The sequence below is a fragment of the Volvox carteri genome (genome assembly GCF_000143455.1).
Source record: "Volvox carteri f. nagariensis unplaced genomic scaffold VOLCAscaffold_134, whole genome shotgun sequence".
Classification (NCBI taxonomy): Eukaryota; Viridiplantae; Chlorophyta; class Chlorophyceae; order Chlamydomonadales; family Volvocaceae; genus Volvox; species Volvox carteri.
The window spans coordinates 63803-90383 of NW_003307677.1; the positions used below are offsets into that span (position 1 = coordinate 63803).

Sequence of the window (26581 nt, forward strand, 5' to 3'; positions counted from 1 at the left end):
CCGATGGTGCTGAACGGCGTGGTTTGGACGATTTTGGCGAGAATTGCACCTCTGCCTCGGGCCTTACGTATACACAGCAGGAAGAGCAAACAGCCAAGCCTAACGGTGGCCGCGCGGCCCAACCGGCCAGCAGGCCGCCCGTAGCGACGGGGGCCGCGCGCCCGACCGCGGCGCGACACACCAGACAGCCAACGGTCCGGCACGCACCGCGAAAGGGCGCCAGCGCCCAACACCAAAACCCAACCTCGGCACGACAGCACTGCTGACCCTAAGTAACAGAGGCACTGCAGCACCCGCGCGCCCCAAAGACCTTCATGATCTATTTCTCCGTGCTATCTACCTATGTTACGTAACAGCCGTCCTTACCTTAGGCTTTAAAACTTTCTGCGGAAGTGTTGGATTGCAAGGACGTGGGAGGCGAGGGCGGCTAAGCGTTAGGAGCGAGATCGTTAGACGCGGTACGGGAAATCGGAGTTCGAAGACGTAAGTCGAGAACGGTGACAGCAGAGTCTTGAGCGCTCAAACACTGGTATAGTGATACGAAAGTGTCTGGACGAAGCACTTCACCAGGTTGGCTTGTAAGCCAACCTGGTGGCCGCATTTAATTAAATGCGACCCACCTGCCGCCATCTCCATTCCTGCAGTCTTGCTGTCTTACGCTAGGTTGTGATAGCGCAACAGAAAGTGAGCTCGTACAGTTAACGAGTATGGTTCGTAACTACGGGACCGTACCGTTACTGTGATTAAGCTTTAATAGCTTAAAGATATTCTAAAGTAAATGAGGCCTGACATTTAAGTAGCACCTTTCGCGCAAACCAAATCAGATATTGCTTACTTGAGGTCGACCTCAAATTATACTCTAATGACGTCATCCATATGGAATTACCTAGAAATTAGAGTAAGATATAAGGCCATGAACGCTCATCCAGATACGGAATGTTACTACCTGGGTGGGGCCAGGTAATAACTTTTTTGTCACGAGTTTCCAGGTAAATACATGGACATCAAGTTCAATTTATGTTCTTTCCTAATCTCTTGCTGACTCCTGCTAGTCCTCTGAATAGAGAACACAGTGTCCTGAGGAATTCCTTAAGCCCCCGGCGAATCCTGCTTAATCCCGGTGGGATTTCCAATATATTTCCAGTGCGCATTAGCGTTAATCCGCACACGTTAATTAGCACAGGGATTGTGCTTAATCCCGGTGGGATTTCCAATATATTTCCAGTGCGGATTAGCGTTAATCCGCACACGTTAATTAGCACAGGGATTGTGCTAATCCCAGCATTAATGCTGGGATTAGCACAGGGATTAACGTAGCACAGGGGTTAACGCTAATCCGCACTGGAAATACACCCTGGGATTAGCACAGGGATTAACGCTAATCCGCACTGGAAATACACCCTATTCTATGGATGCAATCAGCACATTCATCAGGGTTGGTTATGATATATAAGGGGGTGTTTCCACTTGGGTTAAAAGTCGCGGATTAAGGTATTTTTAAGCCGCGCCAATCCACCGCTAATCCGTCGGAGTGTTTCATACGTCTGGATTAAGAAACGGATTGAAGTACGACACTTGCTCATTCCGTGCATAAAATGCAAAAACGAGTATTGCCAGACATCTAAAAGACTATCGAGTATCAACATGAAGGCCTTGTAGCACCTTTGAACGACACCCACGGTGTGGTGCATAATGCCGAACAAGAAGCACAAAGCTTCCACAAAACTAGGAACACCTACAGCCTTTATAAAGGATAACCTTCCAACCTATCACTCAGGCTTTTTATGAGGCGTCGTGAAAAGTGTTAATCCGAGATTGTCAATTTGATACCTGGTGGCCACCAGGTAGCAAATTTTTCGCACCAAGTTTGAGCTTTTAGTATAAGCAGAAAGCTCGCATTTCATAGCATATTAATCTATAATTAATCCGCGAAGCGCGTGAATACGGACGGAAATCTCTAACTAATCGCGCCAACCTTAATCCGCCTAATCCGTCCTAATCCGCGCGATGTTTCCATATGCGACGGATTAAGCCTTAATCCGCGACTTTTAATCCAAGTGGAAACACCCCCTAAGAGTTTCAAAATTATTGGGCTGACTGTAAGTAATTGGTAACCTCTTGCATTATCTCTTTTACGATGTCATCAGTCAGGTCGCAATTTCAGGGCTTGCAATGTCTTAAAAAGCGTTGCAATCGACGGATGCGTCGAGTCAGAAACTTCCAATTCGACAGACAAACGAAAGCTAAGTACAACAATGCATATTCAGGCCTATTTCCCGCCTAGCCAGCTTGCTGCAGCTGCAGCAATTTGACACGGGTACATTATGGGCCACTTCCTTACAGTCAACTACTTGCCACCAGCTCCAGCCCTGCTAATACATATGAAAGCTTCCTCTAGATTTAGACATACCCATCACCCTTGGTTATTAAATAATGTACGGGTGTCCCACAACCTTCTCAAAATAGCCGCTCCAAGGACCTGTCATGTCTTGGTGCGTAGGATGGAAGCGCGAACCTGCAGCAGTTGGACACAGTGAACTGTCGCAACGTTGCGACAGACCCATATCCGAAAAAGATTTTTGCGTTTGCCACGCTGATGGGTGAAGTCGGCATAGTATCATGGTTCTTCGCACAAACATTTAATAAGCATCAACTTGGTCCCAACAGTGGTCCCAAATGAGCAGCCCCGTAAAAACACCTTGACCAAAGGAATGGTGTAAGCAGACTTAGCAATTATTAAGACAACTTCCCAGTGGCTCGCTAACTAGGAACCTTGATGCATGTCACACAGTCGCCGCCCATGTGAACCTTTCAAACGCGCCAACGACTATCTCGACCGTCTATATCCATCCAGCAGGGCTGCTCGCTTCAAGCAGAACTTCGCCAGCTGCTGCCGCCTGGCTCCATTACGTGATTCAGGTAAGACGTAATACCGCTGGACCTTTCCACCGCAAGGATTTATCTCCTGACCTGGACCTGGTGACCCTACTGTCATGCCATCAACCGATTACGCGAACCAACTCCTGCCAAAGGGTTACGGACTTACCGAAATCGCTTCGAAGTACGCATCTGATGACCACCTCTCTGCTGTATGCATTCGCTTAGTCCTGCTTGTTAGTGCCTCCCCACCGCAATCTTCCGATGCACATAATAGCAGGGTAGAAACTGGAAGCCCTGCTGGCACCATCCCACACCAGGCTACCTTCTACAAACAACTACAAGTCGGTAAGCTTCGAACCATTGCGCCTATGCGGAGCCCAGTTTGCCCGTCGGCCGAGTCAGCCGCCCACCATTCCGTCGTCGTGTCCACAAGTGCAACTCCCTTCCCCCAAACCCCGCAGCACCCCAACCACCACGTTTATAGGTGTTCTCAGCTAGGGGCCTCAAGCTAGGCACGCTACTGGCTCCATCGCTGTACCCCCACCTGGTCTCTCACCACCTCGCCGATAACCGCCACTTAAGGCGCCGGCGGTGGCCAGCTGCCCTGCAAGGCTCCGGGGGCTGTACCTGCCCGCCACCCCTGAAGCTCGCCCACACAAGGAAGTGTTACCCGAACCTGCTGCTGAGGAACTTGGTGTGGAAGTGGTAGTGGCAGAAACGCTTGGGAGAAGGGACGCCACGGGCACCAGCCGGGTTCACAATTGCTCGGCTGCTGGCACCAGCGTTTCTCGCACTCTGGGATCTCTTCCGATGCCCTGTGCTATAGCGATGTTGCCTTCATTGTCGTCCCGGATGCTGTTACGGCTGCTGCTGCTCATCGTCCTCAGCGTGGCCTCATGCCAAGGGCCCCTTGGGGCTCAGGCACAATTGTTTTTCAGGCCGTTACCCACCGAAGCGGCTGATGATGATGCGGTAGGACGACTTGCTGCAATAGACGTTGATTTGGCTGATACAGCTGCTGCGGTTGATACAGCTGCTGCGGTTGATGCAGCTGCTGTGGTTGGTGCGGTTGATGCCGTTGATTCCGTTGATGTAGGTACAGCGGTTGACGGGGTTGCTGCAGCTGGTGCGGTGAATGCAGTTGATGCAGGCGCAGCGGTTGATGCGGTTGATGTGGTCGATGCAGTTGATACACGTGCAGCGGCTGATGGGGTCGCATCAGTTGCTGCGACTAACGCGGCTGCGGCTAATGCGGCTGAGGCTAATGCGGCTGCGGCTAATGTGGCTGATGTAGGTGCAACGATTGGCGCAGTTGATGCAGGTGCAGCTGGTAATGCGATTGACATGGCAGCAGGTACGGCAGCCATTGAACGTCCAGGTGCGTGAGTATATGCTATGCTAAATAATTGACATGTTGGGCTGGGGGCATCACTCTGCAGAGGTTTGATGTTCCGTTTCCTCTCTCGGTCGCATCCCACAGTATGCTCCCGCTTTCCCTTGAGGCAGCTAGGTAGGCGTGTAGGTAGGTAGGCGTGTAGGTAGGTAAACAGGCAGGTAGGTAGGTGGGGAGATGGGCAGCTGGGGAGTGGAATGTACGTGTATCCATTTCATGTGTCCCAATTACCAGCTATGCGTCCGGTGTGTCAGCTTATGCAAGACCACGCAAGTAGCGCGGTATAGTTCTCATTTACTGCGATGTCTCCCGTACGGCCCATGACGCGTACATAACTCAATTTGCCGCATTCGGTCTCACGCGATATGGCCCTCGCGCTCGTTATCCCCATGCGGTCGATTTGCCCCCTTCACCAGGAATCCCAGCACCAGCACTACCCATTCGACCTGTGGAGCTGCCCATATCTCCGCAGAGCGGCAATCGCCTGAACCCGATGACACTGCCAGTAACGCCGCCACCGCCACCGCCACCACCACCACTGCCACTGCTGCTGCTGCCGCCATCACTACCGCCACCACCGCCGCCGCCACTGCCGCCGCTGCCGCCACCACCACCACCGCCGCCGCCGCCGCCGCCGCGACCACCACCACCACAGCCGCCGCCGCCACCACCACCACCACCACCGCCGCCACCACCACCACTACCAGCACCACCGCCACCACCGCCACCGCCTCGTTCCAGTGGCAGACCCGCAGCTGTGGTTGCCACTGGCCCCCGGTACACGCGGCCCACCAGTGCTGTCGACTCTCCCGACGTGATCCTGCTGCGGCCGCCTGCCGTGACTCCCGACCCGCTGCCAGCAGCTCGATCGGCCTTTATCAGTTTGTGAGTATTGGCGCCGTACTTAGTGCACACAGAATGCGGCTTTCTATGAACCCAAGAAGGTTTAACGGGTTTGATCGTACTAGGTTTGGATCCCTCTGACATATGACTTTCCTTCTCAACCGGAAGGCTTATTACAAACCTGCGCCGAGTGCTATAATCTAGCTTGAGCCCTGTCGCCAACCTTTATGACGACTTAACTCTTATCTGCTGCAGGCGCGGCAACCAGATGATCGAGGATGGCAAGCCATTCTACTTCATCGGCTTTAACGCACACTGGTTGCCTAACTTGGCAACATTTGAGCATGAGTGGGGCCGCACGCAGGCGGCGCTCTTCATGCAGTCAGCGCAGGTAAGTGGCGCTTATGTAACGAAAGGTTACACCGGCAGTTGAGTGTGAATGCCAATATGTGAGATTGCAATGTGGCTATTCCGCGGCGGCATCCGACATCTAATGCCTCACAGCGGCGGCCTAATGTAGGTACGAAACCCGAAAAATACTCTTAACACACCAGAGCGACTTCCTTAACTGGCATTACATGCCGTACCAACACACACAGCCAACTCTTTTGAGTTCACAGAAAACCTCGGTTTTCTATCGTTACTCACAGAAAACCTTCAGTTTTATCCATTATCCCCTTACTTTCTAAACCGTGATCTCGCCTGCGGATGCCTCTGGCTGATGGCTATCCGTCCTCCGCAGCGACTGGGCATGCGAGTAGGTCGCTGGTGGGCCTTCAACAAGGGGCTGCCGGTACGTCCCGGAGAGTACGATGAAGACCAGGCAAGTAGAGCCTGCGTTACTTGGTGCGGCAAGAGGGGGGGCTCAGCGGGAGTGTTGATATGTGTGTGTGTGTGTTATACCTCAGTTGCATGACCCAGAGAGGTGTAACGAGCCCATAAGTGCCAGAGGCCCAAAAGCCTAGAAGCCACAAGCTATTAGGAACATACTAAGACACAAAAGTCCCGACATCCAAGCAATAGACGCAAGGGAACAATCATACTAATCAGATACGAAGAATGTGAAAAGACGCGCGTGTAAGCCAAATGCTGTGTACCAGGTGGGCGTTTTTGTTTGTGTGCGGCTCATCATAATCGTATTCATATAAGAATATTGGCTAATTATTTGTAGCTGCAAATATTACGGCACACATCGTCTAGAAATAGCGCTAAGACGCTCCGCCAGGCTCTTCAGAGGCCTTTTCAGCGGCCAGCTACTACATCCGAGGACTCAACGACATGCAGAATGAAACGGGCATTCTTGGAGAACATGACGTTCATCTTTCACCTTGTCCAGCGTGCAAAACTCAACAGATCCTCAGCTTGCGGGCCTTTCCAGTGAAGGCACGATTCGCCGATATGTATAGCCTGCCACCAGGTACGTAGTACCTGTGACAGGGAGCAGCAGCAGGGGGCGGCTAGTAGGGATTGGGGGCACCAATCGACTTACGCTTGCAGACGCGCTGTGGTGAACCTGCGGCTTATGCGTCCTAGTGCCCGCTGGGGCTGTTCCTGCTTCCCGCGGCCTGGCGGCCTTTCCCCTCTGGTTTTTGGCATAGACCCTCACAAGGATCTCCGCCCGTCCTCATTTGGAAACTCAGCATGCATTATATTTTAGCTTGTGTGTAAGTAAGCGCAGCGCACATAGATGCGGATGGAATGGCTGGTAGCCTTGCTTGCCAAGCTGTTCTCTTAGGTTGTGACGAGCGGGGAGGCTTCTGAAGCCACAAGGGGAGGTTGATCCACCGAAGGCCCTCGAACGGCTCTAAACAGTGTCAGCCCAGTTTCGAGGCCTCGCCCTAACCCAGGCCTAGGCACGCTGGCCTACAAAGCAACACACCCGTGCGGACCTACGTTAATCTTTCATCTCCACATTCGGCCGGTACATGCATCTGCATCTGCCCGCCAGCTCCCGGAGCTTTCTGCCTGTGAACTTCAGGCCCCGGGCCCCTACATGGCTGTGGCAGCCTTTTTCCTTTTCTTTCGTGCCATCCATGCAGCTGGTTTATTTGTATTTTCTCACACCTTCCCAGTTCCTGGGCCTGGACTACTGCATCTACCTTGCCTCCAAGTTCCAGATTCGCGTCATTCTGGCGCTCACCAACCTTTGGCCGCAATACAAGGGTCCCGAGCACTACCTGTACATGGCAACCGGCAGCGCAGGTAGGTACAACAAGAGTAACTGTACGGCGAACGATGTGCGATGACATGATTGCACGGTTGAATTAATTTTGTGTGGTCCGTGCAATCAGATTAAGATTAGTATGTTGCTACTTTCCGGAGTGTGCCTATATCGCTACAGTAATGCTTTGCAGGAAAGCGAAGAGGATGCAAATGGCTTATGGGGCCCGGGGGCTTCGCTAGCTGTGAATATCAGGGTGGTACGGGCCCGTGTGCGCAGCTGGCTGAAAGCTGAGCTCTCATTGAGGTGCATCCTTCTCTCTGCGATGGCGAGGCGCTATGTGACACACACGCACCCTCGCCTCTGCCCACACACTCACACAAGCTGATACTAGAGTGGCAGCATTGCCATGTATACACACACACGCAGGTACCCGCCCTGATTTCCTCCCCCAAACGCTCCCCCAAACCCTGCATCCAATCTGCTTGCACCTGAAAGACGGCAAGACGGTTTACGACTACTATGCTGACCGTTCCACACGGGAGCTGGTGAAGCGGCACTTCGACGCCGTGATCAACCGGGTCAACGCCTACAGCGGGTTCCGTTACCGTGACGACCCCGCCATACTGGGATGGGACGTCATGAACGAGCCGCGTTGCCCAGGTGCGTCGTGAGGATAACGTCGGTAGATTTTATATGGTCTACAGACAGGGTCATCATATAATAGATAGGGCCGATAAATAGGTCGTATATAGACTCAAGATATATGGTCTATAGATCGTGCCATGGTATATGATAGATAGGCCTGAAAGTCTATGGGGTCTATGGGCGAGGGATCCTTACAGACGAGAGGGGTCGCGTGATCGCTCACTCATCATGACACAGATCGATCGGTCGAAGTTGCATAACGTTTGGCGTAGCTGCATCACGTTGCCTCGGAGCGGGAACACCCCACATGTAAAGGCACGTTTTAGACCGAGGCGATCATTCTTCTCCTACAAGGCCACTGCCACTACACTCCATTGGCAATGACGACCCTCGTACACTGTGCTAAAGATTAACGTGCTGAAGGCGGCTACCTGTACGCAGCATACGAATGTCGCTAAAGTTCTTAGAGCAAGGCTCCGGGATTACGGTCAGTTGCGTCATCCTTGCGTCGGATTCCGTCCGTTGGTGCTTTCGACGTCGGCAGCTGTATTTTTAAATGTTAGGGGTGGGGGTTTCATGGTTCCCCTGATTTACCTGCATCGTCGTTCTTTCGTTCCCCACGCCTCCCCTCAGGATGCGATGCCTCCCAGCTGACAGTGAAGTTGGACTGGCTGCGGGAGATGGCGTCGTACTTGAGATCCATAGACCCCAACCACCTCATCACACAGGTGTGGGTAGTTTGGGCGCTTCGTGTCGTTGTGGTTAGGAGGCAATTGGGGATTTCAGCTGGGGAAGCTAGAAGGGCTGAGATAGAGTGCCGCCAGCCGCGACAGTGTAGGCTAAGCATCGCCTGGTGTTGTTTCGTGACAGGAGCTGCTGATAACATCATCGTGCTTTCCACCTACTTCCCGCCACCTTCCTCCTGCTAACTGCTAAAACAAACTACCTGCCTGCACAACCACTGGGGTGTCATTGTGAGGACATGTGAGGCATACACACGTGCATTCGCATCTGTACCTGCACTGCACGTGGGGTCGGGCTGCTGGAGGTGTTTTCCTTCTCGGTCCATCCAATGAACTCAGGCGATTCTTAGTTGGCCTGTTTTATGGACATACATACACACACGCACCGCAGGGCAGTGAGGGCTACTTCATGCCGGATCCCGCCACAAACCTGCACTTGCTCAACCCGGGGGCAGGCGCGCAATGCGAGGGTGAGGGAAAGGGCGGGCTGACTGAGGAAAATAAGAGTGCGCAGGGTGTGAAGGATAGAGTTTATGGATTGGAGCTGGGTGACTAGTGGGGGACGGTATTGCGTCCATCGGCTCGATACTACTACGCATTAGGCTGCAGTATGGGAATCTGTCACCGTTGGAGAGGGTGCGATCCGCGGTTTCCTGCGGGGAGTAACCCTCACAAATTGGGCGACGCCCTTTGTTGTCTCAGCTGCCATAACCTGCCTTTCGCATGTGCACGCATGTTGGTTAGGGCCCCGTACTGCTATATACATTCGCACAACTCATGTGCAGGGGAGGACTGGGTTGCCACCGTATCCATGAAGGAGCATGACTTTGCTTGTATACACGTGTACGAACGGCAGGTGCGGCATGGTACGGCATCAAGTTTTGCAGTTCCTTGGGGAATATATGCACGCAGCTTCGGGGGCTTGTCCAGCCTTCTGCCATGCGGCAGCCGGCAGTAGCAGCTTAATTGCGAAATCCCGATTGTAGCAGCTATCCGCTGGAAAGGTCTCTCGGGATGCTAGAGGAGCACTTCCCAAATTTTATCATGTCCTGGTTCAGGGTCCCGGGGGTTCCACCTGTCCTAAGAAGGTCCATGGCGAGTGGGCCCCATCCTCCCTCGTGGGGCTCACGTTACGCGTCACATAGTCGCATTTTCGGCCTGAAATCGTTTGGTATCACATTTGCCCTCCGCCTTGTAACAGCCATGCTAACGTGATGCAGCTGGGTGACCTGTCGTGTTACGTTTTGTTCGTCCTATTAGGTTGAGGAGCTGCCCTTTAACCCGGACCCCAAGCGCAATGACACCAACTGGGTGAAGTGCGACTTCGTCTGCTACATCAACTGGTGCGCCTGACAGCCCATGAGACCAAGTGTCATGCATCGTGTCGTGTCGCAAGCTGGAACTTGCCGAACATCCACAGACGTCGCATACTCGCCGCAAGCGTGACACTCCAACAACACTGGATGAGCATCGCCGTTTCCCTCCGCAGATACATTGCCCCCCGCATGCTAACCCTATGAGACGTTGATCGTGATAGTAATGTTGGTAGTTTTTAGAGGGGTGCTAGAAATGAGGGCTTTGGGCCACCCCGCAGGGTTAAGCTCCATGTACGGCGCAATAACACTGGTTGACCGTCGACGTCGTGTCTTGTGATGTGCGCCATATGGGGGGTCTACGATTTGTCCGGCGCTTACTAAAACTCAAAATCCCTGGACAGACAATATTGCTGCATGACATGTAGGGGGTCACCGACTGGTGGTTCCATTCCTCCCAAGGTCGTCAGGACTGGACCGGAAAGGGGCCCTTAAGTATGAGTGAGAAGGCTGTCCTGTGTACGTGGGCTGCAGACACCACATGCCACAACCACCTGCTCGTTTGCCACCCCGCATCCGGCCACTAGACGCCATGGCATCCTGAGACCACCAGGGCTCAACCCTGCATGGGGCCCCCCCCCCCGACAGCCCTCACCCACGGATGGATGCACACTGGCCACTGCGTTCCCGTCCTACCACTCTCTCTAACCGCCCATACCCTCCGGAACAATCCCGCCCCTGCCTCCGTCAGCCACCCCATCCGTGGCCTGTTCCCTGCGTCGCCTTACCACAAAACCTTCCCGTGATACTCCCTCGCAAGCAGGTTCACTCGCTACGTAGAGGCTCACGAACAGATAGCCGCGCAGCTGGGCAAACCATTGCTGCTAGAGGAGTATGGCCTGACGTGGTGGTGGGTTGGGATTATGGGTATTGGAGGTTGGTGGCTTCCTGCTGTTGCTCTTGGGAATATGTCATGGCTTAAAGTTGGACCCCGCCTAAAGTGATAGATGGGGAGGGAGCACCTCGGCCCTTTTTAATGCAATAACCCCCACCTACCCGCCAGACCCACCGACCCAAGCCACACACGTCCCCACACATGCACGCCGTGTCCGTGTCCCCAGGCGAATGTGGGAGCACGACAGACGTGTATTGCTGCAGGTGAGCCACCCATGCAACACAGGTGCATGCTGTAAGCTTTGTGCAGCACCTGCTGCGCTGCGCTACCGCTCGCAATGAGCCGTGCCGCTGAGTCCTCAGACGAATGGCCGCTGGTGCTCATGTATACATCCAAGGGGAGCTGGATGCTTCTCTGTTCCACACAGCCGTGATACCTTCGTTGTCATAAGTTATTGCTTGTACAGAGTGGGTGGCCAGGGGTGGCTTCTGGGCCGATTGCAAACATTCGGATATTGGTCTAAAACTGAGCACCGTAGAGCACCATACACCATTACCACATTGTACTACGCCATACCAACTGAAAGTCCTAGGCGGTTAATTCTGCCTTCTAGAATCCCAGCTTATCCAGTCACCCGAACATCCGTGGAGGCAGAGGGTCCAGCATTCGACACCAGTCCAGCATGCGAATGTAAACCTAACCAAGAAGGAAATTAGCCGTTTTCTCCTGGTCACCCAGAACTCCAGACACTTAATTATCCAAAATTTCACCCAGGTAAAAAATACGTGTTGCTAAATAACGCATAGCCAAGCGAAATAATGAGATGATAATTTTCAATTATAGATTGGCAAACGCAAAAGCCGTTTATTTATCTAGCGGTTATTATTTTGAGAATGGAGTGATTATGAAAAAAATTATCAGTGTAAATAAGGGTCCAGCAATCGACACCAATCCAGCATGCGAATGTAAACCTAACAACTGCGACCTCGACACACATTTAAGGGGAAGCCATGATTTGGTGCTCCCGACCTACGTCGAGGTCTACCCATGAATCGAACCCTAAGACCTTGGGGACCAGGAATTGCAGTAGAGTCACCAGATCAAACCAATGCCAGGCAAATAACTTCAAGTTAAGCTTCCACAAAATCTCATAATTTGGCTCTATTAATCCTAAAAATATTACCCAGCTAATTGTAATGGCTAACCGTAACCGTACAAAACGTAGCCGGGTTTCCGGTGAAAGGCGCTGGGGGGGGAACAAATGACATATTTCGGCGGGGTCACCGCACCACCCATCGACAATCATCAACCCACCACCTGCCGATTGATCGTTTACTGGGTTGCAGATTACCTTCGAGATGCTCATAAACAGTGCCAAGCGCAATGGGCCGCTGGCAGGCGTCATGTTCTGGAACGCCGCCGCCAACTTCACGGGCGATTGGGACGGGTAGGTGAACTAGTGGAAGGACGTGCGTCTGGGGGGGTGCATCCGCTTACCAGTGCCAATTTCGTAACTTCGGCCCACAATCGGGATGAACACGAAGTGGGACGTGACCAGTGACCCAGCTCAACCCCCGCCCTACCACCCCGCAGCTACAATATCTACATTCAGCGCACTCCCAAGTCCATCAAAAAGCCCGCGCCCTTCGACTACGGCCCAGCCACCGGCAGCCTCATTCCTGGACCCAACCCGATCACCATAGCAGTCTCAGCTCCCCCGGGCGGTGCCTCCCCTGCAACGGCCGTCCGCAAGGCCGTGCGCCGCAGCCGTACGTTGCTCCAGAACCTGAACCACTACAATCTGTCCAACAGCAGACACGAGGAGAAGCGCAAACCGAGCGAGCTCAGCCGACTGGAGGAACGGCTTCCTGAGCTTGCACCCTCAGCGGCTTCGGACGTCCAGCTGGAATTGACGCAGCTGGAGGATGTCGCGGACCATGCTGGACCAATTGGATCCGGTATTCCTGCTGAAAGGGCCTTGGAGCGGGAGCGGGAGAGGGCACGGGGGCGTAAGCAGGAAAATCGACAGCAGAATGGAGCCCCACTCGAGCGCGTGGACTTTCTGGAAAAGTCAAAGCTGTCGCAGGAGCTGCATCCGGCGATGTTGGACTTGGTGCTGAACGGCCAACTGGGCCGACCCATGGGTACCCAGCCAGTGGTGGACCCAGCAAGAAGCCGGCGCTACAAACCACAGAGCTCGTCGTCCTCCACCAAGACGGCTTTACGAGAGGAAACCAATGACAGAGATGCAGAAGGGGGCCTGGAGCGCAAAGGATCCGTCACCTTGGCGGCTGGGGGAGATGCGGATGTGGCAGCGGCAGCTCAATGTGGTGGCGGCGAATACAACGGCTCCACACTGGCCGACGCGCCCGATGCGGCCGCAGTGCGCCGAAGGGGCCGACGTCTCCAAGAGCAGATGGTGGAGCTTGACGGCTTCCGACGCGCCTGGCATCGGTGAGCTGTTGGGCCCCAACTGTACGGGCGCTACGACATGTATGAAGCTGAAGTAGACGGCGGGACACGGGAGCAAGCAACCCCCTAGTAGGGTTCTCCTAAGCTTTGGGTTTTATTGCCCCGCGTTCCTGGGAGCATCGCTTACTTCTTCACCATGCACCTTAACCTTTCCTCCATAGCTATGCTTGAACGGGTGGCTGTCAGGTGACATAGACATCAAAGCGGGCCACACCCCATAGCATAGGGCCCCCCACCCTACTGCCCATACTCTGTACCCTGGCACCGTGGCTCTCAATCCAACGGAACTGGCACCTGGCAATTCAATGCACTGCATGATCACCGGCCTATCTGCAGAAACGACTGTGCGGTGCGGAACAGCCGGGTGTGGCGGCCGCCCCCCATCCCCCGCCACGTCAACTACCAGGCCTACCGGCAGTACGTGGAGGACTTGGACCCCGTGGACATGATTCAATGGGCCACCCGTCAGCTGTGACCGGAGAGTGACCGGAGAGCCTTGGAAGATATAGGTCGTTGCAACATACATCATCTAGGATCCTGCTGCCGATAGGCAAGGCAGTGAAGAGCTATTCAGTCTCGCTCTAGACCGTCCAGGACACGCATGTATTTATTGCTTGCCGTTCAGTGCGTACAGTGCAGTGTGGTGTAACAAACAGTAGTACGGCGGGCCAAAGCCTCCTCCGACCGCACCCGCGGTGCTGAGTACTAAGATACCGTCTGACCTTAGTGGATTATCCGGAATATTGTCCCTGCAAGGCACGAGGAAGTTATGGTGTCGCTGTTAGTTGGCAGTCCCGGCAAGTCGGTGCAGCAGGTATGGACCTATGTACGCGGTTGGGTAACCTTATGGAAAAGAGCGAAGATCACGTAACGGAAGAAAAAGATGCCATGAATGGTGCTGGGCTGCGCACACATTGACGGCAGGCTGCGCCTGGATTGTCCATCCGTACGGGGACATGTACCTATACCTACGCCCTCACAAGGCTTGCTTCAGTTCGAAGGCACCTAGTCGGCTCCACAGCAAGCCGGGGCCCCGCTGAAGGTGTCATTGACGAGATGAACGACGGAATTAGAGGTCTCATGCTGTGTGTACGTAATTCATAGACACGTTTGGTACGTACATTGCGGGTTGGGTTTGGATGTAGCTGCTAGATGATGAGCGACGGCTACAGCATTGGAGGTGTACAGCCCGCTGGATGCTGCTGCAACACTTGCTAATGACGGGCGCCGGCCTGGACAGTGGGGTGGCGAAGTGAGGCGGGATGCGCCACCAGTGTCCGCACCTGACTAGCTGGCTGGCCACGTGCGCCTATCGGGACGATGTATTCACCGTTACGAACAAAAGAGGTTAATAGGTATATAATAGGTATATATATTGCGGCTATTGTTTTTGTGTCCAACATGCATTGCTTGGTAGTTGTCAGAAACATACATTTTAATATCCTGACCTGGACCTGGCCTTTACCCAACTATTAGCCAACGCCACAGCTCCTCCCAACCCACAGCTCCTCGACTTTCACGTACGTGGTGTGTTTGGATAGCACCGTGGTAGCGGGACACTCAACATCTTAAGAGAGACCGGTCAGGTCATTAAACCCTTTGGCCAGAGGGTAGCCTAACGCCGCATCAATGCTGCTGCTTCATACAGGGACATTATCGCTTGAACGCTGTCAGTTTGCTTCCCGACCGTGCACAGAAAATATCTGGCTCGACGATAGCCTGATAGCCCCCTGATAGCCCTCCAGGTCCGCGGACGTAATAAACGCCGCGCTAAAGTACTGATTCCCGAGCATTACAAAAAGCATCGCTGCACAGGCGTCCTCTCTCCCGAGAGAAAATCCAAGGATACAGCCAACGGAGATCAACGGAGATCAAGTTACTCATGGCGCCAGGCAGCTACACCACCCCATGTACGTCACCCCGTGTGCAATCACGCCCGCCGCGCCTTCTTCGCTGGCCCAGTTAACGACCCCGCGTGTGGGCCCGCCGCCCGTGCACCTTGCCTCCCTGCGGCTGCACCCGCAGGCGTTGACGGCGCACTGGCAGCCTTCTTCCCTCCCACTGGTACAGCCTGGGCCCGGGGCAGCAGTTGCTGTTTTCTGGCACTCTGCCCCTTGGCCGTCTCGACGTCTTTCTGCTCGTGCTTGGGCGTGGGCTGCGGCTTCGGTGGCTTCGGTGTCATCCAGGGCTTCAGCGCCTTGTCCTCTGCAAGCTTGGGCCGTGGCACCGCCGGTGTCTTGGCGGCAGCGGCGGCGGCTACAGGCCCTCGACGCGGCAGTGGCGGCAAATCTAGTGCACGTGCGACTTTCTGCAGCTCACGTTCTTGAGTCTTTGGCACCGCTTTGGAGGTCCCGCCGTTTGCGGACCGACCGAATGGCTGTCTCCTGGCTTCCGTCTGCGCCTTCGCCTTTCCTTTTCCACCCGGCTTCGTAGCTGCTGCAGCCGCAGGAGTAGACGCTGCCGTCCCGGCGGTACCCACCGCACGCGGCTTAGACCCCTTGGCTGGTGCCGTCGCTGGCGCCCGGGCTGCCGCCACCACCGCCGCCGCTGCTGCATGTATCGGTGTTGAAGTCAGTGATTTCGACGCACTCCGGCTGCGCGTGCCTCTGCCACCGACCCCGTCGGCTCCACCGCTGGCCCGCTGCCGCTCTTCTGCTGCCGCTGCCGCCGCCTTTCGCAACTCCACGTCCTCCTCCGCCGCCGCCGCCACCTCACCGTCGCCGTCACTGGAGCTGCCAGCCACCATGACTTCCTTCTCCTCCTCCTCCGCCTCTTCGGACTCGATCACTTTATCATCATCGCTGCCGATACCGCCACCGCTGCCGCTCTTCCCCTCGCCAACCGCCTCCACACCATCCACACCGGCGCCTGCGTGCGGCCCTTCCTCGTCGGCCTCCGTTTCCCCGTCTTCATCAACCTCGCTGTCGGCCTCCTCCCGGCCTTTCCCGCCCTCTTCCTCCTCCTCATCATCATCGCTCCCCCCCACCAGCTCAAAGTCATCCTCCAGGTCATCTGCGGAGGGCCCTCTATGTCCCCCGCCACTCGCAGCCACCGCGGGGCTCCGTGCGGCCATTGCTGCGGATGCCCCTTCCCTTACCCGCCATGACAGGGACTGCGGTCCGTCCTCCCCCTCTTCCGACGTCCCCTCCTCCTCCCCGTCGGTTTCACCGTCCTCCTCCCCCTCGGACTCCGACTCCTGGACCCCCTCGGACTCCGACTCCTGGACCCCCTCGGACTCCGACTCCTGGACCCCCTCGGACTCCGACTCCTGGACCCCCTCGGACTCCGACTCCTGGACCCCCTCGGACTCCGACTCCTGGACCCCCTCGACCTCCATCCGGCCCACCGCCTCTACTGCATCCTCCTCGTCCTCCTCCTTGCCAGCATCATCGCCACCTTCATGACCATCATTCCTCCCACCTCCATCCCGCATCTCCTCATCACCACCGTCGTCGTCCTCCTCTTCCTCTTCCCGCGGCCTCTTGTGCCCCGCCCGCGCCGCCGCCGTGAGTCGCGACATCAGCACCCCCTCCTCGTCCTCTTCTCCCAACCGCGACACACCCACCTCGCCATCCGCCTCCTCCAGTTGCCCTCCCGCCCCAGCCCCCGTCCCAGTGCCCACCCCCAGTACACCCATGGACTCCAGAGTGAAGTCCACCAGGTACGTGGATCGAACCTGGGCGCGGGCGGGGTGGGGGTGGGAACGGAACTCCTTAGAACAGGTTGTCGGTTTTAGCATGCATGCAGCGTGTGCACGCCTGGTAGTGAATGTATAGTGGATAGTGGTTTGGAGACAAGGGTGTCAGGGTGCAATTGGCAGGTAGCACGGCGTGCTCCACAACCAAGCTGCTACTCCTTTTCCCCTCACCCTCTTCCCTTACCAGCCGGTCGAGACGCGAGAGGTGGCGGCCACTGTACACTGAGATCTGCCGCAGTAGCTCGCTCAGACCTGCGGGGGAAGGGGCACCTGGCAGCTTAGGACTGGTTACGGAGGAGGGACTGAATTGCGGCCCAGTGGGTGTGGATAGAGGGGTGGGAGAGTCCTGGCGATAACATGGAGGCGGCCTGAAACTAGATGATGGCAGATGAGGAACGGTACAAGGTAAGGCCCGGAGCGGCGGGCCAGTGGCGGAGGAGCCAGAGCTGCGGAAGCTGCCACTGCCGGTGCGGCGGCATTCTCAACGTGGCCCAACCCCGACGCAGCAGGCAACACCAACACCCGGGGCCCTGCCGTCAAGTGAGTCCCCAGCCACCGCTACACGCACCCACCCCTAGCGCGCCTAGCACCCACCCTGCACTGCCAGCAGCTTGTCCGGCCCATGCATCCTCAGCACCGCCCCCAGCAGCGCCTGAGCCGCATGGCAGTGCTTGGCATTGGTGTTCCAGTCCCGGACGTACTCCAGGGAGGTGCGCAGGTCCTCATCGGACATGGCGCCCACGAGGCCCGATAACAGGTGTCCCAGAGGGCCCGCAGTCGCGGAGGAGGTAGAGGCGGCGGAAGTGAGCCGCGGGTCGGTATTAATGTTGGCGGTGGCTGTGGCAGCGCGAGTGATGATGGACAGCAGGCGGCCGGGGTGCTTGAGGCTGAAGGCCAGGCGGGCTGCCTTGGAAAAGTTGGCGTCCTGAGAGGGCGGTCAAGACAGAAAAAGGGGAGGGGGTCCTTCACGCCCCGGATCGAAACCAGGTGCTCCCGAGCACACCTGCATCCCCGCCACCTGCGCCACCTCCCAGGGCAGCCCCGTGTCTGCATGTCTCCTTACCCTCCCCCTGCTCCTCAGCCCCAGCCCCACCTACCAGGTGCTTTCCTCACATACGGAAAATCCCGTACAGCTTCCAAACAGCACCCGGTTAGCGCCCGTCTACCTCCCGCCATGCATATGCATCCTGGTTGGCTGTACCTACAGCCCCCCTCTACCCCCGCCCCCATCCCCCCAGGTGGTCCCCCAGCTCCCTCGCCCCACTCTTTCCACCCCGCTCACCGCCAGTGCATTCTGAAGGTCCTGCTCCCTCTCCGCGAGCTCCTCCTCCGCTGCAGCCGCCGCCGCCGCGTCCGCCTCCGTACTGTCAGCCCACAAGCACACCAGGGCATCACCCCCCCCCGTGGCCACCAGCCCCTCTTGACTGCCACCAGCGGCAAGAGCCCAAACCTGCACACGGAAAGGCAGGGCGGAGCGGGGCGGGGTTGCAGTTTTCTTAGCTGAAACCCAACATGAGCGCGGCAATGTGAGAAAAGAAGGAGGTTTCTAAGCTGCGATCCACTGCCAGCACCCCAGCCCGCCGCGGAACCCTTCCTCACTTTCCACCACAGCCACTCACGGGCAACCCGAACTACAGTACACTGCAGTACAGTACACTACAGTGCAGTACACTACAGTGCAGTACACTACAGTGCAGTACACTACAGTACACTACACTACAGTACACTACAGTACTCCGTGTCCCCCCAGAGCAGCCAATAAACTCACAGGACTTCACCCGCCTACCTTGTCCTCATGCTCGTCAAAGGTGTTGACGCACTCCCCACTGGCCACGTTCCACAGCTTGAGCAGCCCGTCCGCACCCGCACTCAGGATCTGAACACAGCCGTACGGGAAAGTACGGGCATACGGTGCACGGCGACGTGAAAAGGTAGGTTTGTAAAAGAGAGAGTTGCGCGGAGGTCTTCGATCCACTTCACCGCCCTTGTGTTCCGCAGCCCTCCATCAAAGCCCCAGTTCACTCACCGTACTATATCACCGCTTCATTGCAGCCGCGCTTTCCCTCCTTCCAACACAAACATGTACATCAGCTGGCACACGCTAGGGTTTGGGGTTTCACTTACTGATGCACCAGTCTGTGACATGCATACGGACATACCGACAAGGTCAGGCCGCGCTCGAAGGGTTTGCGAGCATCTAGGGCGTCTAGGCATCCGCACATGGACCGCACTATCACCACCGCCACAGGGACATCACTGCCAAGGGGTGGGGTTGCTCAAACGACAGCTGCTCCCTGCGTGCAGGGTGGAATGGCCCCACCCGCGGGGTCCAGGGAGGAGCGACGCGGGTCCCGGAGTGCAGTACATCTAGTGATGAAGGGCCATCCACGTAGGCACGTGCACGCCGGACCCAAACAAGCGAGATGCACTGCTCCAAACACGCACGTCCACACGTCCCGTACACACACGTCCTTGGCGACCAGCACCTGCTATGTGTACCTGTGTTCCCCCGGTCAGGAAGGTGGCCCTCAGCACTGACGCGGTGTGCCCCTCCAGGGTCCGCATGCAGCTGCCGTCAGTCAGGGACCACAGCTTGATGGTCTTGTCGCCTGAGGGGGGCAGGGGCGCAAGCGGGGGAGCCGGGAGGAAGAAAGGGAATCATATGCAAGGAAACACGGAGCGAACTGCCGCCGTCAAGAGGAAAGGGGGGAGGGAGGGAAGGAGGGGAGAGAGGATGGGGGAGGCAGAAGAGGAATTCTTTGCAAAAGGAGGCGGCAGGAGGGAGAGGAGCGAAAGCGGATGGAAGGGATGGTTTGCAGCGGCCACAGGGCACTACAATGCCGTAACGTACAGCATCCTACCTGAAGCCGTCAGTAGTGCGCGCTCCAGAGGGGCAAACTCCACCGTCCACACGCCGCGCTTGTGACCCCGCAAAACCTTCACCTGTGGCCGTAACGTACGACGACGTCCGGATGTGCAGTAAAAACAGCAATGACCCGTGTACACTGTTGCATCTGTTCTGCAAAGCAGGGCACGATGCCCCTTTGGAATATCCAGAACATCATGTTGCGAGCACTGATATGGTTTGAAGGAGGTCAGTCAATCAGGTAATATGCACGCCGATATGAAACCAGTGCAGCATGGACGCGTTCGCTAAACATAAGATGAGCAAGGGAGGTAGAGAGAGGTTTGTCGTACCTGCACCAGATCCGGTAACGACCACACGCGAACTGTCCGGTCCTGGCTGGCAGTTGCAACCAACTGGTCGTTAGGTGCAACCGCCACTGCATTGATATCCTTATCGTGGCCTGCTACAGCCGCAATCGTGCGCAGCTGTAGCGGCCCGGTGGCCGCCACCGCCGTCGCCGCTGCCTCGCCGGCAGCTGAATCCGCCGCCTTGCGTTTCTTGGTCGCCGCGGCACCGCCGTTGGCGGTTGGTGAGTTCGTTAGCAGGGCAACTGCGGGAGCAATATCCCACACTTTGATAAGCTTGTCAGCTCCCACGGACACCAGAAACCGCGAGCTCCTGCTCGATGGAGGAGGAGGGAAGGGGGCGGGCGCGTGGGGGTGAAGAAACTGATCACATGGAAGACGAGTCGGAGAGTGTGACCACCAAGGCAGGTGGATGGGATGGTGGGGCCCCTGCGGTCCGACGGAAGGGAAGTCTGTCTGTCTGTCTGGTTGGTTAATACGGTTAGTATCGTACAGCCTCAGATGCCTCAACGTAGCCATATTGGCGGGCTAGACGCGGTCGCTACTGCTGCTGCAGCGGGCAGGTGTGGACCTCCGCAGGGCAATCGGAGCACCTCACGGCCCGCCCACCAATACACACACACGGCCACCGGTTCCCCTCAGATATAATTGCTCGCCTCAGATATAATTGCCAGGCCTCAGCCCCGGGGCTGTACCGCCCCTCAGCTTCGGGAAAAGGATTTTAAAAGGGCATTACGGATCGTCCTGGGCGGACGGGTGGGTGGCGGAGGGTGGTCGTGTCGTGGGTGGGGACGGGTGACTGCTGCAATCTGCAGATTTCCTCATGCACGTAAAATCTTAGAAGATGACTAGAACATCATCAGTCTAAGATGATGATAGCACGTACCACAGTCCCCAATCAGCCCGCATGCACTGAGGCAGAGGGCACCTCCCAGTTGGCCGACATCAGGGGTGGGTTGGTTTGTAATGCGGGTAGGTTTGTAATACGTACATGCCGCACTAGTGGTGCCTGCTGTGCTGTACAGGTGCCTCAGTCCGGGCTGTTTCTCCGCGTAGGGTGCCGTACAGGTCCCTCAGCTTCGGGAAAAGGAAAGTGATAAGCCGGATCATCCTCGGCCCCCGACATAAACACAAACTACTGCGGCATAGATTGCCATGGCTCCCTCCCTCCCTCCGTCCCCGCTTCCAAAGCCTCACCACGTCTCCATAATCCCTTTCCGCTCCATTCCCCTACGCGCCCCTCAACACACATACATATACACACATCTCCTTCCTGTCGTACAACCCCCCTGAACACCAGCCTGAGGGCCCGTTCACCCCAGAAGCCCATCCACAAGCCCGTTTAAGGAACCCCCTCCCCGTCCCCCCCAGTCCCCCCCCCTCCTCCCCCTTCCGCTCACTTCCGCGCCATGGCCACTCCGTTGACCGCCCCCACATGCCCCACCCCCACTCCCAGGCAGCGGCCACTGGCGGCCTCCCACACGCGGATCTCGTGGTCCTTAGAGCCACTAGCCAGCAGCGGGGGATGGGCTGGACAGCGGGGGCGCGGGAGGGGGAGGGGAAAGGGGGGAATTAGAAAATAGAAATACTTGCAAAACAACTAGGATTCCACTGATAGAGAGGGGGGCAGGGGAGGGAATAATAGTCGTAGGGACGGCGGGGACGCGCAACGAAACCAACACGACGACCATGCGGTTAAGGTGTAAGGCAGGCAAGGGAAGTGTTTGGTCCTGTGGGGAAGCGACGCCAGGGCCGGGGGAAGAGTGGAGGGCTTGCTAGGGTACTTCAAAGCCAGGCGCTTGGTAACATCGGCAACCAGGGAGGGCAGGGGCTGTTGCGGGGGAGAGGCGTCCGTTGGGGCGTGGGAGGTGCAGAGCCGTCCAGCACATTCCACGGGCGCGGGCGCCACATGCAGCAAACAAATAATTGCGCAGCCGGAAAGAGGGCCAGATTTTCGCAAGTGCAAGCTGCCGGCCTGAACCCGCTCACCCCCCGTGGCGGCTCCTCCGTCTAAACACAGCACGATGTCCCGGTGGCCCACCAAAGAGGCGGCGCAGCTCAGATTGGAAATGCCGTATAGTCGTACAGTCTCGCTGTTCGTAGCCACCGCCAGCAAGGAGGGCTCGGCAGGTGGTCCCACGAAACGCAGGTCAGTCACCTGAGCGTACGACATGACGTGGTACAACAGGTGATGAGAGGAACGGAGGGGAACCAAAATGTGGCACGTGTACGGCGTAACATGACGTGGTACGGCGCGCACTACTGTATTGCTCTGCCTGCGATTACGTGTCCGCCATCCGCACCCTCCGACCCGGACCCTATGAGCACCACCCTACCCCTACCCCTTCCGGTCGTCCGGCCCTACATCCCCGCCATGACACGTCTCACACCCGCCACACGCACCTGGTCTTGGTTCCCCACCAGCTGCCTGGACAGCACCAGCCGGGGGTTGCCCCCCACGTCCTGAGTGAGGCGGGGGGAGGTGGGGAGGTGGGGGCAGGCACGGACATAGCAGGTGACGCGGCAGTCGATGGGTGCGAGTCCAGAGGGGGCGGTGAGGGCCGGGGGAAGTGTGGGGCGCCAGGTGGTACACGGGGAGGTGGGGGTGAGGAGAGGTCATGGAACTCCGAGGGAACTACTTCCTCGGACATGGCCCCTCTCATCCACCCACATAGGGATGAGGGCAGGCAAGGTGACGAGGGGAAGGCGGCGACCAGTTATCCCATCCCCACCCGCACCCACCCCCGTCTTGCAGTCCCCACCTGGGGGGTGTAGAACAGCAGTCTGGCATCCGCAGTGGCCGCCAGCAGCCCGGGCCCCAGTGCCGAGCCCGCGGAGGCCGCCCCCGCCGCCCCCGCCGGCAGCAGCGCCAGGTCGGTCAGCTCGCACGCGGCACTGCCCGCCACCGCCACCTCCGGGGCCACCTCGCTCACGCAAGAACCCGTGTCGCTACGCCACAACCTGGAGGAAAGACGGGTGGGGGGGTGGGACGGGGGGCCGAGGAGGGGCCCAGCCTGGCGCCGCTTCCGCTGCAAAGATCATCCGGACAATACGTATATCTGAACATCATCTGAAGATCACAAAGACGGACCAGGTATACACACATGTACACACTTACGCGTTATGGTGCTCTGATCCGATACTACCATGAGCACCGCGGCCCTGGAGCGGCAGGGGGCTGTCATCCCGCCGACGCCTCCGCCGCTCCTCACTCCATCCCCATCCCGCCAAGTCCCCCCTCCTATCCCGTCCCACCCCTTCCTCACTCACTTGATGGCGCCCTTCTCGCCGGCTGTGGCGAAGTGCACCACCTTCTTGGCGCCCTGGAGGGGGTGAGGGGGGCGGGGAGGGGGGCGGAGACACCGGCAGCTCGGACAAGAGGCCCGCGGGGACCGGGGGAGAAGCCAGTAGCAGAGGGGGCCGCCGGAAGAGGGTGGGGGCCGCGAAGACCTCTCCTTGGGCCGCACACACACGTACATACACACGTACATGACGAGGATGAGGGGCTGGCAATGGCTTGGCCCAAGGAGCTTGGTGCGGGCGACTTATAAGCAAGCAGGCTATATGGCTCTTTCCCCCCTCCTCCCACGTATCCATTCCCCACATACGACCCGTCACCCCCCTGGGTGGGCCCCCCCCAGCTCCCACCTTGATAAGCGCCGCGGTGTCCACCGCATGTCTGGGCACTCCAGGGAAGGGCGCCCCCAGCGGCAGCACCACCAACCCCTCCACCGCCTCATACACAGGCACGGTGGCCACCTTGCTGCCGCTGAGGGGATGTCAGGGGCCCGGGACACATGCGCAATCTGGCAGGTGTCAACTGCAAAGCTTCTAGTGTGAATCCTTGAAATGTGGAATCGTGGATATGAATGGTGGGTATTTATTTTTATTCGCAAATGGGGCCCCCGGGTGGGGCGGGGGTGTGCACGGGGCAGGGGTTATTTATTGGTCCGTATGATCTGCGGTGCTGACAGCTGCGCGCCAATACCCGTGTCTCGTCCGGGGGATTTTGATCTTCCGCTCTCACCCTACTAAGGACTCCACATCCCCATGGACATTATTTGTACTAAGCCGTACTCTCCCTCTCTCCAACCCTCCCCTCACCCCTCCCGGGACGGCAGCCCCCACCCATCTCTCCCCCCACACACCTGCGCAGGTCCCACACCACCACCACCTTGTCCCTCCCCGCGGTCAGCAGCAGCCAGCCGTCCGGGGACAAAGCCAGAGAGGTGACCGCGCTGAAGTGGGACTGCAGGGGCAGAGGGAGGGAAATCGTGTAAGGCAAAAAAGAGTCAACTGCCGACGCAGTTCCTGTCCCAAGAAGAGGGGGGGGCGGGGGACCTCGCGAAAGGCAACCTGGGGGGTGTCAGGTGCCGTGCGCGGCAGGTGGCTCTGGGCGCACGCAGCTGATTCCCTGGTGCGTGAGTGCAGCGGAGTGATGTGTGCAAGTGTGAACAGGGGCCTCCTTAGAAACACAAGCAAAATGGTAACAGCCCCCTCACATGATGGGGAATGACGCGGCGCGGTGAAGCTACAGGAACACAGGAGGGGGGAGAAGGGGGGGGGGAGGAGGAGGAGGAGTACCCTCCCAGTACCGCCCCCTGGCCAGCCGATCTCAGACCCCAGCTCTATCGTGGCCGTCCTCCAAGTCCCCCTCACTCCCTCACACCCCCCAACCAACAACCTCCCCAAACCCAAATATCGCGTAATCACGTCCAATGGGACCGCGCCTTCAGGCAGCTAGGCCTTATGTCGTACCTTCAGGTCGTACACGCAGCTCTTGTCCACCAGATCCCACACCCTCACGGAGCCGTCATCCCCCGCCGTGAAGAGCTGCAGGTTCTTGGGGTGGAACATGGCCCGCAGCACCACCCCGCCGTGACCCCCGGGGAAGTGATGCGTGCAAAACCCACCCGCAATGTCCCAAACCTGCAGCGGGGAGGAGCGGCGAGCAGTGGGGGTGAACAACCCACCAGCGCGGGGTGAGCGGCACCAGCGGCGACCTCGTTCAGTGTGGGCGGGAAAGTAAACGTGTGCGGGGGGGCATCATGCGACCTCTTGGACCCCGTACGCGACGCCGATAAAGTCAACTGCCTTAACAACCGGTTACCAACCGTCACAGGCTACCAACCGCCAGTCGTACCTTGACAGAGCGATCCGCGGAGGCCGTAGCCACGTAGCCTCCCGAAGCGTCGATGGCAAGATCTGCCACCGGGGCCTTATGTCCCCTCCAGTTCCGCAGCTGTGCGCCGGTCGTCATGTCGTACACACGGACATAAAGAGAACGCGTCGCGACGACCAGTGTACGACAGTCCGGGCTGACGGCCAGCGCGGTAACCGCCTCACCGTCCTGCCCTCCGGGGGTGTGCGGGAAGAGTACGAGCACAGGTGGGACAATATGCAGAGGCGGTGCGGTAGCAAGGGGGGGAGCTCAGACCGATCAGCGGCACAAAGGCAGCTGAAAGGCGGGAGCGGCAGGAAGGGGCGGAAAGCACACCAATCCATGGAGACTTGACCGGGAAGGACAGGGCAGGGTACTCCATTGCTGACAGGTAAGCAGGCAGGGACCCTCCAGCAAAGAGGGACGAGGGTGGGAGTGTGACAGTGTGGGAGGGGGGTGCGGACCTCGCCGAAAACGAAGGGGGGACCCGCCTGTGTGCCCTCCGACACGGCAAGGGCACGGTAAACCCAAATCAGCCCAGTGCAGAGCAGGTCGCACCCCTAGCGGCTCCGCATGCAGTGGGGTATCTTACTGCATCCCTGAGTTCCACGGGGAGGGGTTCTCACCGGCTTGATGGAACGAAGGACAGCTCCCGTGGTAAACTCCACAATCTGCAGGGGACATCGTCGGGGGAAGGGGCGGACAAGATGAGGCGACGAAGAGTGGCAAGCAAACATAAAAAGTGCGTGCTTGTTTTAAATATCGTTCTGAGGTCCCACACAAAGCGGAATAGCACACTCTGCGCACCTTGACTTCATCGGAGCACGAGCATGCCAGCAGCTTTCCATCCCGCGTGAGCCGAGCGGCACCTCCCGTGTAAAATACTTGCAGCTTAGCTGTCGGCCGGTATGTGGCCTTTAGCTGCAGTTGTTCCGCCGCTGCCGGCATGGCCCTAATATTGGGGCGATCGCCGCAAAAATACCCAGCTTATAAATAGAGTATTCTCAATTAAGCTTGTGTTAGATGCCTAGCTCAATTGATAACTTCTCGGCAACATAACGGGAGCGGCGCCGCCTTGTGCAACGAACGACAAACTTCCAAAACCTACTTAAGACCGAAGGTAAAGTGCAAGTCTTATGACACGGAACAGAGTTTTACTGTC

General features: G+C 57.5%; 2 protein-coding genes across 2 annotated transcripts; one reads left to right on the top strand and one right to left on the bottom strand.

Annotated features, from left to right (window-relative positions):
* Positions 1 to 3708: 3708 nt before the first annotated feature.
* Positions 3709 to 13823, top strand: VOLCADRAFT_120116 (uncharacterized protein; the record flags this gene model as incomplete). The annotated part of the gene is made up of 15 exons (XM_002959197.1): positions 3709 to 4258; positions 4981 to 5158; positions 5372 to 5507; positions 5859 to 5962; positions 7095 to 7318; positions 7776 to 7940; positions 8559 to 8653; positions 9060 to 9138; positions 9454 to 9524; positions 9929 to 10011; positions 10805 to 10891; positions 11103 to 11139; positions 12223 to 12323; positions 12470 to 13330; positions 13685 to 13823. The coding sequence occupies 15 exons, from the start codon at positions 3709 to 3711 to the stop codon at positions 13821 to 13823; spliced, it is 2910 nt and encodes a 969-aa protein (XP_002959243.1).
* A 3150-nt stretch (positions 13824 to 16973) lies between these two features.
* Positions 16974 to 26367, bottom strand: VOLCADRAFT_70607 (uncharacterized protein; the record flags this gene model as incomplete). Its single annotated transcript, XM_002959202.1, has 20 exons — positions 16974 to 17024; positions 17230 to 17297; positions 17640 to 17970; positions 18328 to 18495; positions 18832 to 18921; positions 19545 to 19654; positions 19907 to 19988; positions 20244 to 20417; positions 20505 to 20571; positions 21659 to 21788; positions 22248 to 22416; positions 22662 to 22721; positions 23021 to 23219; positions 23529 to 23581; positions 23907 to 24027; positions 24407 to 24507; positions 25017 to 25187; positions 25402 to 25608; positions 26046 to 26090; positions 26227 to 26367. Coding segments are annotated over 20 exons (2538 nt in total), but the record flags the coding sequence as incomplete, so codon positions are not given.
* Positions 26368 to 26581: the final 214 nt, after the last annotated feature.